A 13,873-nucleotide genomic window follows, 5' to 3' on the forward strand; every position below is an offset into this window, starting at 1 on the left:
CCCAGCCCTCCTTGAGTTGGATGGGTGGCCAGCTGTGCCTGAGGGCCCCCCTGGCTTGGGGCCCTCAGTCACAGCTAGATTAGCTAGATTGGGTCCTCAGCTGATCTGGCAGGCACCACTGATTGTGTTGACCTGCCCAGGACCTCTTTTTGAACCAAGTGGTCCCTCAACTGACTTAGAATACCATCTTATTTGATTAAAAATAGAACTTCTGTCTTCGGTATTAGAGATTTCCTAGTAAACTATCCTGTATAGCGGCAACAGCTTAGTTCCTGGTTCTGCTCCGTTTTTCTTACTGCAGCTGAAGACATTTAGCAACATAAGGCATTACTGGGGAATTGAGAATGCTGCCTGACTTATAAATAGATATTTTCTAGTTTAAATTGCATTTTTTTGCATGTGAAAATTTGTATTGGGGAGAGAAAAAGTATCCAAGCATTTTTAGAACTGAAGTTAGTGTTAAGGTCAAAACAATGTAATTTGTTTGTTCCAGGAATGGTAACAGTTTTCTCTAATCGGCTGGGCTGGCACAACATGGAACAGTTGCTCTCCCAGTTTCAAAGCCGCCTCACCTTTGGTGTCCATAGGGAGCTATGTGATCTGGTTCGCGTGTCTCTGCTGAATGCGCAGCGTGCCAGAGCTCTTTATAACACTGGCTTCATTACTGTGGCTGACCTGGCGAAAGCAAATCCTGCTGATGTGGAAACTGCCCTGAAGACTACAGTGCCATTCAAAAGGTGAGAAATCAGCAAGTTGGGAACTGAAATGAAGACAAGTTGGTTTTGTTCCTTTTTACCATCAACAGAGGAAATGGACTCAACAGAGTCAGTTTTTTGTGTGTAATTCCAAGCGTATTTCTAAGCAAGTTGTCATCCTGTGATTTATAGTGTAAATTTTGGAGGCCTGGGTTCTCTTCCTTTTTCTTCCATTGACGCATTATATAGCTGTGAGGAAGTCATTGACCTCGATTTTGTGATGTGTAAAATGAGAATGATGCTTTCCTACTCCACAGAAGATGTGTTAATTGAATAATAGGGTGGTGTTTCAAGTTACCTGTAAACCATTCTAAAGGCACTTAAAACAGGAGCATCCATGCATTGAACTTAAAGGATCTTAAACTTTGGTAAATACCCTCTAAGTGTCTTTAAGTTAAGCCACTTGAAACTAGGGTTATCTTTGACCTATCCTACCTAGCTTGAGCTAGGGTTTGGTTCATCTGCTCAAAGGAGATGAAGCTACCAACTGGCAGTCATCCAGCATCCCAGGATGCATGGCTTCCAGCTCTTCTGCCCCTGACAGACTTTTCACCCTCCCACGTTTTATTGCTTACAGGCTGGTACTTGGACCCAAGTTGCAACCACACCTGCCCCCAGCAGGTATGATCCTGGCCCACATAGCACTATGCCACTGGTTCCAAGGACCCCAGGAGACCTGATCCAAGCCCCTGGGCTGGGGACCAGGCACACAGCCCTCCCTTCAGAGGGTTAAGCCCTTTGTCCCACATCTGAGCAGCTCTCCCCTAGCCAAGAGAATTTGCGGGATATCTCCAACATCCTGTGTTCTTGGTGGGTGGGGTGGGATGAGGGAGCCGGCTGCTTAATACTGAGCATGCCAAGAGTATGGAGTCAGGGGGGCGTGTTTCCCCAGGGTCAGTGCTGTCACCACAGTTAACCCCTGGTGGCTCTACATTAGGAGCAGATCCACCAGGCAGTGAGAACGTGCTTAACTCCTGGGGCTCCACTCCCAGAGGGATATAGTCCTGGATCCTGGCCATGCGCCTGCTCATCAGGCCCTCTAGTGGCAAGTCACAGTTGTGCAGGTCAGAGTCAGCATTCAATCTTAACTTATGACTGTCCTGAAATTGTTCCAACTTTAATACTACCTAACGTTCAACAGATTTAGAATAGCTTAAAGATAACCTGTAACCGCACCCTTATGTCATAACCTCTGATGGTGTTACATTAGTGCAGAGTATCAAGACATGGCAATGTTGCTGGGATTGGTATAGCCCCCTCCCAATCTAAACTGGTCTGTTAGTAGAAGTATCTCCAATTAGAAATACTTGAATTTCAGTTTTGCAGGTCCAGTTGAAGCCTTAATAATTCTGGAGGTATTTACTTCATGTATTTACTTTGCTGTAATAGATTCTTAATTATTTCAGTGATGTATATTCACACTCACTTTGAGTTTTATTGTTGTTTGTGTTTGAGATGCCTTTTAGGCTTAACCAGGTCTGTCCAACCTCAGAGAAGTCAGGGAGCACATACAGCATGGGCCTAAGGCTCTATTGTCTGCACCCCCACCCTCAAGCTGCTTCTCCCTACTGCAGGAGCAGAACAAAAAGGGAAAGGTGGAGGAGGGAAGTGGAGCTCAGTGGTAGTAGCAGTGGGGGCAGTGGTGCTTGGGTGGAAGTCCATGGGCTATAAATTAACTCCTTACAGGCTGCATGCTGTCCATGGGCCATGAGTTTGGACAGCTCTGTGTTAAACCATTAACCCAACAAAAGCTGTAATTCAGCTTACGTTGACATCTACTTGGAAAACAACCCTTACAGTTTATGTAGGGGGGTGAATAAAGTCTAGTTCTGTCCCACACTTGCAGCTGATATAGGTAGAAGACAACACTATCTGCAACACTTAGGTGGTTTGACCTCTGTTTGACCTCTGTTTCTCTAAACTATTTTGAAATGTGAATGATACTGGAGTTTCTTCTTGGCGGCTTTAGTCTGCTTCTCAGAACTTTTTGAAATTAGTGGATGTACCCTGCACAGTAGGTTCTCAAGAATGAGAGTAAGTATGGCAGAATAGCTAACAAGTGAGTTTGAGTTAAAATACGGAACTGCCTCTTACACAGGTTATTCCAGGTGCGAGTCACAGTGGTGGGAGGAGGGTGGGGAAACCAGCATGACTAAGCATAGTTACTCTTTTGCTATTACTGCTTCTTTAAAAAAAAAAAAAAAAAAAGAAAAGAAAGAAAGAAAAGAAATGTTTATTTCCGAGTCCAAACTAAACGGTCCTCAAATATACTGAACTTAAAGCTTCACTGAAACTGTTGTACTAATTAAAGATAAGTGCAGAGCAGCATGGTGCCATTTATCAATGCCAGTGTGAGTGTTTCTACAGAACTTCCTAGCTGACTTTTGTTTTGTTTCTTTTTCATTAGCCTTCGTAGGGCGGTGGATGAAGACGAAGAGGCAGCTGAGGAGCGCAGGAACGCTCGCTGCATCTGGATGGCTGGAATGAAGCATGTCACTGAAAATGAAGCTGCCTCCCTTGTTGTGGAGGAGGCTAGGATGCTCCTGCAGCAGGACTTGGCTGTGATGGGAGTACAGTGGAACCCAGATTCTTACCTGGACTCTGAGTCATCCTCTTCCATGATCAGCAGCGAGTCAGAGCTGGAGGACAGAAAATACAGACTGAGCAGGGAGGGGTCATTTGAGACCCTAAAAGCATTTAACAAGGAAAGATATGGACTTCACCCCAACTCTCAGTCTGGGACTTCAGCAAAGATTGAAAAGGGAAATAAAAGGTTGCTAGGTGCCAGTACCCCAAAGGGCAGGCTCCAGAGTGAGGCCCAGATAGATCAGATTCAAACAGAGGAAGGAAACATTGATGTCATTGTACAGAGTGCTAGAAAACGACCACATCTGAGCAAAGATAAAGAAAACATGGAATTTACTTCCAAGAGAAAAAGCAAGGCAGGCTTCAGGGAAACAAGTCAAGAATCCCCTACTGAAGAAGGCAAAAGACCAACCTTGAGCTTTGTTCCAACAAAAACTTCTGCTGTATGTAGGCCAAGGAGAATAATGGGTGGAAGCTTAAATCAAAGTAGAAACTGCAGCAGGGCTTTGAAGCAGCATAGGTCACTGCTTGAAGAGTCAAGGAGGCAAATAACAGGTATAAAAGGGCCCCCTCTTTCCAGACACAGCAGTTCTGAAAGTAAATCCTTTCCAGATGGAAGTAATAAGGAACTGACAGAAAAAGGATCGTTGGTTCACAAGGACAAAATCTCAGGATCTTTTCATGAACATTATCCGCTTATAGGAAGCAAAGAGAAAATGGAAGGACTGCTTATGGAGCCTTCTGTTACTAACGAATGCAAGCCTAAAGAAAAAACAATTTGTCAGGCATCTAGGGATGTTATAATGAGGGATGCTGCAACTGTGAGAATGGAGACAAGTGACACTGTGGGAGGCCTGATGATACCTAGTAGGGAGTTGAAAAATGAGAATATTGGTGCCAAAGACAGTAAAGTTCATGCTGGAAAAAAATATGCTAAACGGATATCTGGAAAACAGCAAATGATTCTAGATACAGACCTCTGTAATGAAATAGTCAGCAGTTCTGCAAAAACACATGTGAGTGATGGTGCATACAAGCAGAAAACTGTTTGTTATGAACCTAAATCCTGCCTTTTCCCAATTCAAAGCAAAAGCAAACATAGCAGCGAAAGTCCCAATGGCGTGTTGTTCAAGAGTGGAGGTGTGGGTAAAGCTGCTGATAATCAGCCTGAGGATTTTTTGAGAGACTCCATAATAAAATCCAGAGCTGTTTGTATTGCAAAAAGTAGCAAAAATGGTTATGCCCATGATCTGTCCTTGGGCTACGGATACTTTGAGGACAGCTTCCAGTTGGATACTCAGACGGACAGGATAATACAGCAGCAGGTGGCATCTGAAATTGCAGGACATCAGGGAGCAAAAGGCACAGAGCTGGCAGCCATTGCTGTGCAGAAAACCTTCACAAAACTCCCCTGCGATAATGCTTTTCAAACTGAGAGTGTCGCTGATAAAAACCTAGTTGCGGCATTTAGAGAGATGGACTCTTCAGGTCTTGTGACAACACTTGGTATGAAACAGCCCACCGATCTATGTTGCAGTGATAAAACTTTGGGCTCTGTGAGCTCTTGTTTACAGTCTGCAGTGAAATTCCCAGATGCTGCACTTTGCCTTAGAGGAAATGATTTTTCTGTCACTGACTCCCAGCTACACAGCTTTTTACAAGGTTACCTAACCCAACCTTCAGTGAAGGAGAGTGTCTGTCTAGGTCTTCAGAACGGAGCCCCCGTTTCCAATGGCCAGAATCCACACATCATACATGTACAGGTAGAATGTCACCCCATTCCTGAAACTAGTCTCAATACAAGCAATAGTTTGCTGTTTGAAGATAGTTTCAGTGATCTCAATGACCCTTCTGGTATTCGTGCAGGTGAAGCTGAAGGGGTGGAAACCAGGGAACAGGAGATTCTACCCTTTCCTCCTAACACCATTTCTAGCTCTCTTGTTGGCTGTCTGCATCAGCAGAGCTGGGGGCCTATTCAGGATGTATGGAGTATAAATCAGGTTGAGGAGCAGCAGCCACCACAGTGTAATGACGCGTCTCTTACGTTCTCTGAAATTGATTCTTTCCAGTTGGCTGAAGCTTTTGACAATGTGAGCTCACCTCCTTTTCAAGGAGACTTGCCATCTGCAGCTCTTGTTGAGCCAGAACTAAGAAAATCTGTTGCTCAGGAGGACTCCGGACCAATGGACATAAAAGGAGATAAAAGTGTAAGACCCCAGAAAGCCCAGCAAAATGTAAAAAAAAACCCCAATTCTATAGTATGGAGCGAACATTCATTTGAGTTAAGCCCAGGGTTGCAAGAAATTCTAGACAAGTGGCCTAGCCCTTCAGGCAATAAACCTGCTTCATCGAGTCCAAGCATCCCTGGCTCAAAGGAAAAATTAGTTCTTTCAAACTGCAGCCAAGAGCAAGGTGCAGTGTTTGAATTTGGCTGTGGTCAGAAAAAGCCATTACCCCTTTGCCAGGGTTTAGAGAACTATTTCACAGGTAGAGAGAGCAATAGGGGAGCCTTGGAACAAAAACCAAATTGTTCCCCTAAGTTTCTCAAGGGAAGCAGCAGGAAGCGTGATCCTCAGCCAGATATTAGCAATGGGCTTATTCCTCCAACACCGCCTATGGAGCCTGCACCGAAGAGTTTTGGCATGTCCTCTCTGAAGTCTGGGAAAAAGAAAGATGTCATCCTCATGAATGAAGGCCCACTCTGTCAGGTGCTGCAGAATGGCATACCTGTTTCAGACCAGCAAATAGAAACACTACAGTTTAATCCAGAAAATGGAGACCCACTTGAGATTGACCCTGTAAAAGAGGATTCTGTTATAGACCAGGACTTTTCACTGCAGTTATCTCAAGATATTTTGCCACTTATTTCATGCAGTGCTGAAAGTTTCACTATCATTGATGTGGCAAGTGACATGGCTCTCTTCCAGACCTTCATCCAAGAATGGAGGAACAAAAATAGATTTGCCATCTCGGTGGCTTGCGAAAGAACAAAACGTCTCTTGTCCTCCAGATCAACTATAGGCGGCAGATTCAAACAAGGTCAGTTTTGCCTTCCTGTATTTCATGTTCATGTTCAGAAGTTCAGTTTAGCTTGCTGAGAGTAATCAAAATTCAATGAAAGTAGATTAGGAACAAATATGCATTTTTTCATTTTAAATTTGTGAAAATAAGGAACAAATCCTATATGTATTGAATGTTGGCAGCTGCTGAAATTGCAGTGAATTTCCAGTTCATTTGGAGGAAGGCATGTATTGGACCTAGGCATTGCACCGAAGGGTGGAACTGGAAGGAGGAAGGTGGTTAAAGTGAGTGTCAGCCAAAAATACTTAAAGGATTGTTACCATCATCAGCCCATAACAATGGCCATTAAGTATTTCTTGCTTGTACAATCCCTGTGGTTTATAGCGGGCATGTTGGTGAATGGCTATGTGCCTGCTGTGTGACGTGCGTAGTAAAACATCATCATGAAACAGTCAGCCAGCATAATAAAGTAAGCAGAGTATCTGCTATAATGGCTGCTTGCATCTTCGTAAGGAGCATTATTGCTAAAGCAAACAGAAGAACCTGTACTGTTGCTCTGTTGTGAGGCTTGGAGAGTTGAGCTAATTTGGAATCAGCGGCAAGCTTATCACAGAATAGATTATGCTTTTCTCATTGAAATCTATAAGTGTGGCAAATGACAAGCACTTAAATGACCAATATAACTGGCATTTAAAAGATGGGGACATTTCTGTCTGACTCATTCAGAAGAACACACACTTCCAAATTAGTGCACAGAGTAAATATGAGCCAAAGTTTCATCACATCCCTTATTTTAAAGTGGAGTCCCGTTGTGGTTTACTGCAGTAGGACATACACAAATGGCTTTCAGCTTGGCACTAAATAAGTAATATTTTTGAAGTCGGAAACAAAGCAATTTGCTCAGAGCCTCCACTAACTAGAAAGTAACAATCCTGGTTAAATATTTTGCAGGTTACAATAAGGTTGTAACCTTATTGTAACCTGCTCCATTCATTTAATTGTTTAATGGCAGCCCATCCCAGGCTGTTGCTGTGCTCCTGCACATTTTCATCACTAGTATTCATATAGTGCAACTCTCCAAGGGGGCTGATGTACTGTTTTAGGGCATTTCTATAGATGGAGGAGAGCAATTGTGATGGAAGGGGGTATGAAAGTAATGAGTAGTTTCCCTTCATCCATCTCTGAGGGGGATATGGATGAACCAGCCTCTGGTCTTTGAAGGTCTCTACCAGGTAGTATGTGAAATTGATTTTTTTTTAAAAAATTTGCTCCGTAATCATAGCCTATAAACAGATTTTCCACATAACCATCACTGCTACCATGGGAAAGTATTAAGATATTTGCCTGACCATGGGAGCAGCATTGACAAAACTGTTTCAGGATTGGGAATGTAATTGTGATAGAGAAATGATAAATGTGTCACCATATAAGAGGAGGGAGCGCAGTTATACCTCAAATGTTATGAATGCAGAGGTGGATCCAGTGAGGTGAGGGCCTGGTCAGCCTCTTCCCTCCCCCCTCTCCCTTTTTTAAAATTATGTAGTGCACACATGGTGAGCAGTCTTTACCAAGAGCTCTAGTCTCCACTGCTGGTTGCACCCCCATCCCTCCATTAGATCTCCATTGCACTCCCCTTTTCAAAACCCTACATCTGCTCCTGTAAGTATGGTAATACTACAGAAGGCCAGCTCATTTGAAGAATTCTTAAGCAATGGTTTTCTCTGTTACAATGCCCAGGCTACCTTGCTGTTGTAAAGATGTGTTGAAAAAAAGAATGTAGAAAACAAGAGACTGGTGGATAGGTGAGAATGAAGGCATTCTAGGTTGTTTCATTATTGGAATGTTAATTGATTAAAATGTTATATGTATAATTTTAACTTTAAAAAATATTTCCATAGTAAGATCTCCCCAGCAGATCCAGGTTAAAGATGATGGATTCCCTATCAAAGGCTGTGAAGATACCTTGATAGTTGGGTTGGCAGTGTGCTGGGGTGGAAAGGATGCCTACTATGTCTCACTGCAGCAAAAGGCAGACGATCAGGCTGGTAAGAGCTCTGGCAGACAGGCCAGATTGCAGGAAGCTAGGCATTTCAGAGAGTGGACAACCCTGTGAAAGTTGTCACCTAGTTTGGGAGTTAGTGGACATATTTTTGGAAGCTGTGAGTGTCCCTAACAGTCTCGTTATCTTACAGAAGAAAGCAGCCATGTTAATTTTTCCCAAGGGCAATGGCAACATGCTTTCCAGTGTTTCCTCTGTTTCTAATGAATTTCCTGGCTACAAAGTGTTGTTTTTCAGGCTTATCTGCCTGTGAATGTGACTGAGCAAGATGCTAATTCTCCCCATTTCTTTGGACAGCCCATGCATGCTGTTGTTTATAAATAAACAAGCACTCACACTGCTTCCTAAATCCCTTATATAAAATCACTTTGCATTTATTACTGTTATATTTCTGCTTAAGACTGCTGGCTTTAGAAAACCTCCACGCCACCTCATCTATTTCTTAGGTATTCTAGGTAAAGAGATGATGTTTTTTGTGCCCCTTTCCTTAGAAGTCAGTGCCAGTTTGGCACCCCCTGCTTTGGATCAGAACCTATCTGTCACCGAGAGACTGTGTCATCTCCAGTCCTGCTTGCAGAAAGAGCCTGAGGGAAAGCACTGTCTGGTTATGTACGACTTCATCCAACACTACAAGACCCTGCTAATGGCCTGTGGCATCTCCCTGGAAGGAAGCTTTGAGGACCCAAAGGTTCAGGGATTTGTTAAGAAATTAAATTTGTATAAAACTTGCATTTTATTTTTTTTAAACCAGTGTTTGATTTGCTTTGTACTTTGCTCAAGTCATTTGTCTGTTTATTGAGAGTAGAAAAAAATTGCCATAGGTTTTAGTGATGCTTTCCACAGCAGCAATAATAGCTAGAAGTAAATGTAGAAACTTTTTATGGCCAAATTTTCCAAGGTGCTGAGCTGCTACCAAAGCCCCTGAGAATCAGGTCTGTGATTTATTGTTTCCAAATGTTTGTTTAATTATATGCAGCTCTAAGCCACGTGTCACTTGAACACTGACATCTCTCAAATACAGCTCTCCAGGGGGAGAGAGACAGCATGCTTCAAAATGAGCTCAGTCCACGGGTCCTTCCTCTTATTGTGCTGTTTAAAAAAAGCGCTGAAGTTTTATTTGAATTGAAAAAGCATTATTGCATTTAAAACAGACTGAATAAAATAGAAATTTTGATTTGCAGAGTATTTTGGATCCTTAAGCAGTACAAATGCAAAAAGTATGTTTAGAAGTACACGTAGGCTTTTCTTGCGGTTAAGGTATTTGCTTATGGTTCTCATGAATTAGAAGTCACTGCCACGGTATTGTTTACTTGCCAATGAACCTAATATATGATTGGCTCCATGGGTCTTTTCCAAATAAAATTATATATATATCATGGGGGAAACCTTTTCACTCATAATATTTCTTATCAGTAACTTGATGATTAGTCTGTTTGGTTTGTAATTAATTACAGAGCACTAGAGATATTTCTGGACTTGGTCTGTCTTTTTCCATTTTGCATATCTGACATTTTTAACTTTGTACTTTCCGCTTAAATTAAAATTAATAAATCACTTCTGATTGATTTAGTCACCAGGAGATGTTGATATAATTGCTTGCATAAAGTAGCCCAGCATACCTTTAGGTTGGGTGGCGTGATTCAGCATCAAAATACATAGATAAGCAAACTGTATTTAAATATGTCCAGCACGAGAGAGAGCCTAAACTTTAGTGTTACAGTAGAGTTCTAAAAAAACCCATAAGAATTGCAGCCTTACTTTCAAATGGCCTGCTCTGTGTGTGAGCAACATCAAATCTTCATAGCAAAATAAATTTGCTTTATAGTTTGGCAACCCAGAGTCATTGTGGGAGGGCGAGAAGGATCCTGTTATGGCTCTTCATGCAGCCTCAGAACTATTAAACATGTTTCAATTACAGGGTCCAATTTTGCTTTTACTTGGTTTATACAAGGGTCATTTGATAGTAGAATTCACCTGACAGAGCCCTGATTACTTGTATTGATATGCAAAAATGGGGGTCAGGCTAGGTTCTTTTCACAGATCCCCATTTCATAGCAATCCTTATAATGCCATTATTTTTTACAAAGAATCCTTTTCATGTGCAGACTTTACTCCATTTCTGTTCGATTTTCATGGCTTTATTATCTGTGAAGAACCACTGAGTGAAGCCAATGCTTTGTGTGCATTTTATTGACTAAGTAATAATTCTCAGAAGCATTCAATTGACTGTCAGTAAGACTTGGGTGTCTCACTTGAGGGCTTTGAGGCACAAGTTTACACTGGTGTTGAGAACTTTTGGGCTCACTACCAAATAGTGTTTATGGTTCTGTTATTATTAAAGTAACCAAAGTGTTCAGTATTTGCTTATGTCCATTTTAGGTAGCATGTTGGCTGCTGGATCCTGGTTCTAAAGAACGTACTCTTCACAACATGGTTACCAGCTTTCTCCCTCATGAACTCCCCCTGCTTGAAGGAATAGGAACTGGCCAAGGGGTGCAGAGCTTGGGGCTTAGTGCCAGCGCTGATCACTCTGGGCGGTACAGAGCAGCTGTAGAGTCTGTGCTCATCTTTGGCATCATGAACCAGCTTAACACACTGTTACAGAAGGAAAACCTAACAGGTAAAAAGGACCTGGGGTTGGGAAGTTTAACTTGATGAGTAGGGTCATTTGGGGAGATCAGTATTTTTTAGCTTTTCTACTTATTTCAGATGCTTTCTGCAAAGTGGAGATGCCTACACAATATTGCTTGGCTCTGCTGGAGCTGAATGGAATTGGCTTTAGCACAGTGGCATGTGAGACCCAGAAACACATCATGCAAGCTAAACTAAATGAGATTGAGACCCAGGCATACCAGCTGGCAGGCCACAGCTTCTCCCTGACCAGCCCTGATGACATTGCAGAGGTATTTGAGGGACTTGGGTGTGACAGAGTTGCTGCTTCTAAAGGACTCATCAAGTTAATTTCTTACATTTGGGTAGAAACCTTGGTGGAGGGGTATTTGGTGGGAGAATTGGACTTTAAAGATGGAAAACAAACCTAATTCTGATCAAGGTTGATTTTTCTGATAGAGCTCTATGTTGAAAGGGACTGAGTCTCTCTCAGGTGGTACTGAGCATCTTCACCTTCGCAGACTTTAGCAGACGAGGAAGGTATTCATACTATTCAACATGTTGTAGGATTAGGCTTTTAATTTGTAAAGAGCTACAGCTACTCATGATCAGCTGTCAGTTTCCTAAGAAAATATGCAGGATCTATTACCAATTCAGACCCAAAATGTTGTCAAAATGTTTTTTTGGCTAATACTTGGAGGGTGTGGATGCACTAACACTTGGATCCCTTTCAGGAGAGGAATGTTTCACAAAGACAGCAGCTGGTGCTTCTTATTGTTATGTGTGAATGAGCTGGCCTCAAACCAGATCCAACTTTACCTCTGAATGAAGTAGTACTAAAGTTGGAGCAGGTTTGCTGCATTTGAATTGCTCTCAGCTCATTCACACATAGCAATTAGAGTGTGCCAGCTGCTGCCCCATTGAAACATTCTGTTTTGAAAGGGTTCCAAGCATTTGTGTGTCCACACCCTGATAATAGAAATTAACTCTACTCCTATTGGTTTATTGAAGAAATTGTGTACTTGAGCTGCGTTGACCAGCTTGTATTGTTACTGCTGTGCCTGGCATTTTGGGCAGAAATAAAAGGGAATCTTATTTCAAACCAGGTTTGAAATAGTGCACCAAAAATAAATTGGTTACTGGCAGATTTGTATATATAATGCCTTCCAACCAAGTAAATCCCAAAGGGATCCATCCTATGGTTCACCTTTCTGTATGTGCAGTGTGCTGACTACAGCAATGCATATGCTTTTGACCATCTTACTTGATGTGTGTCCACCAGTATCTCTACCAGAACTGTTCTTAACATGGAAACTGGACAAAATGCGCAAACAACCACTGTTTAAAAAACTCCCCAAAATGTTCCCTACTTTCCTGCAAACACAGAATTTCTGCTAACAATAATGCTGATCTGATGCCAGTTGGTGTTCATGAACTAATGACTCTCCAGGTTCTCATGTCTTCTGACTCATCACAGCTAAGGAAAAAAAGCCTCTTTTGGAAGTATTTTTCCTGTAAAATGTGGTAAATTTGGTATGTAAAAGATATAGCCTGCTAGCCAGATCCAGCTCACGGAGCCATTTCACCCAGCTTGTGGGGCTCCTAAAGGGGCCAGAGATAAGAGAGTGGGGTGAGTGTGGGTAGGGTCTGCTGCCAGATTCCCAGCTATGGAGTCCCACTGAGGACATGTCAGCAGCAAGGGGGTGAGTGACAGCTGCATTAACCCTCATGCTGCTGTCAATGTTTATCATGTGGCTGCCATGTCTGGGTCCTGCCTGTGAAGCGTCTCGTGATCCCGATCTGGCACATGAGGAGGCCTGCAGTCTGGATCTGGCCCAGGGATCTAGCTGCATATCAACTCAGGATGATGAATTTGGTGTAAAAGTTCTGTTAGAATTTATTGAGCACCCCATGAAATTCATATGAACTGTTGCCATTTTATGTAACGTTCTAATACGAGGCTGTTCATACTATGCAAATCACTTCTGCTTTCCCCTGCCTGCTGTGTAATTGAACATAATCAAATAGTGCAGAATACCACCTGAAAATTCAGGATAAGCTGTGAAGATTTGTGTTTCTAATGACAGTTGAATTGAATCCTTCACTGTGGCTAGTTTTCCAACTGATAGTAGTTTGCTAGGAAAAAAACGAATTTCCAAGCTAATGTCTAAAGCTCTTTAATAAAAGGTCCCAGTAATGTGCTCTTTCAATGCCTCGTGTCCTGAAGTCAGTTCCCAGGTAACATCCAGGCTTAAAAACAGAACATCCAGGGCTGAATAGCTTGAGATTTGACTTGCAGCAAAACAGATGCTAGACAGCCATTTAGGACATCTTTACCCATGCTCCGGAGCGGAGGGGGGATGGGGCACGTTAATTAAAGTGGCTCTGAGAACTGCTCTAATTAAGAAGCCCACAGCGTCACTTGTATTTAGCATTCCATGTTTCAAAATGGTGGTGGAGGTGCTTTAACTAAAAAGCTAGTTGAATGAGCTTTAGTTAAAGCATTCTTGCTGCCATTTTGAAGCACAGGGACATTCAATACAGGTGATGCTGGAGTGTGCTAATTAATCAAGTCTGCTCCAACACATGCTAATTAGCTTGTGTTGGAGTAGACATCCAGCATGTATATAGGTGCCCTTGTATACTAGTCTTAAATGGCAATTAATTTGAATCCCAGGAGTATTCCAAGGAAAAGAGTTGATTTGGATACTTTACAGGTACTTAATGTGGGGAAACGGGCTCCTGCCTCTGTATAGTCTGGGGTTTGCTGCCAGACAAAATTCTCAAATTTAAATCAGTCTAGTCCTTTGTTTTCAGCATCAGTCTCCTACTCCTCCATCCT

The 13,873-nt window shown here is 42.4% G+C and overlaps 1 protein-coding gene across 1 annotated transcript in view; it reads left to right on the forward strand.

The window, feature by feature from the left end:
• The window catches only part of POLQ (DNA polymerase theta), a 90,510-nt gene that overhangs the window by 36,690 nt on the left and 39,947 nt on the right, over positions 1 to 13,873 (forward strand). Inside the window, exons 15-20 of the mRNA XM_014524111.2 lie at positions 494 to 737; positions 3,163 to 6,380; positions 8,261 to 8,407; positions 8,913 to 9,109; positions 10,801 to 11,041; positions 11,131 to 11,324. Coding sequence (XP_014379597.2) covers positions 494 to 737; positions 3,163 to 6,380; positions 8,261 to 8,407; positions 8,913 to 9,109; positions 10,801 to 11,041; positions 11,131 to 11,324 — 4,241 coding nt within the window. The remainder of the gene's footprint in view (positions 1 to 493; positions 738 to 3,162; positions 6,381 to 8,260; positions 8,408 to 8,912; positions 9,110 to 10,800; positions 11,042 to 11,130; positions 11,325 to 13,873) is intronic.

Source organism: Alligator sinensis, unplaced genomic scaffold (genome assembly GCF_000455745.1).
Source record: "Alligator sinensis unplaced genomic scaffold, ASM45574v1 scaffold1301_1, whole genome shotgun sequence".
In the NCBI taxonomy this organism is placed as follows: domain Eukaryota; kingdom Metazoa; phylum Chordata; order Crocodylia; family Alligatoridae; genus Alligator; species Alligator sinensis.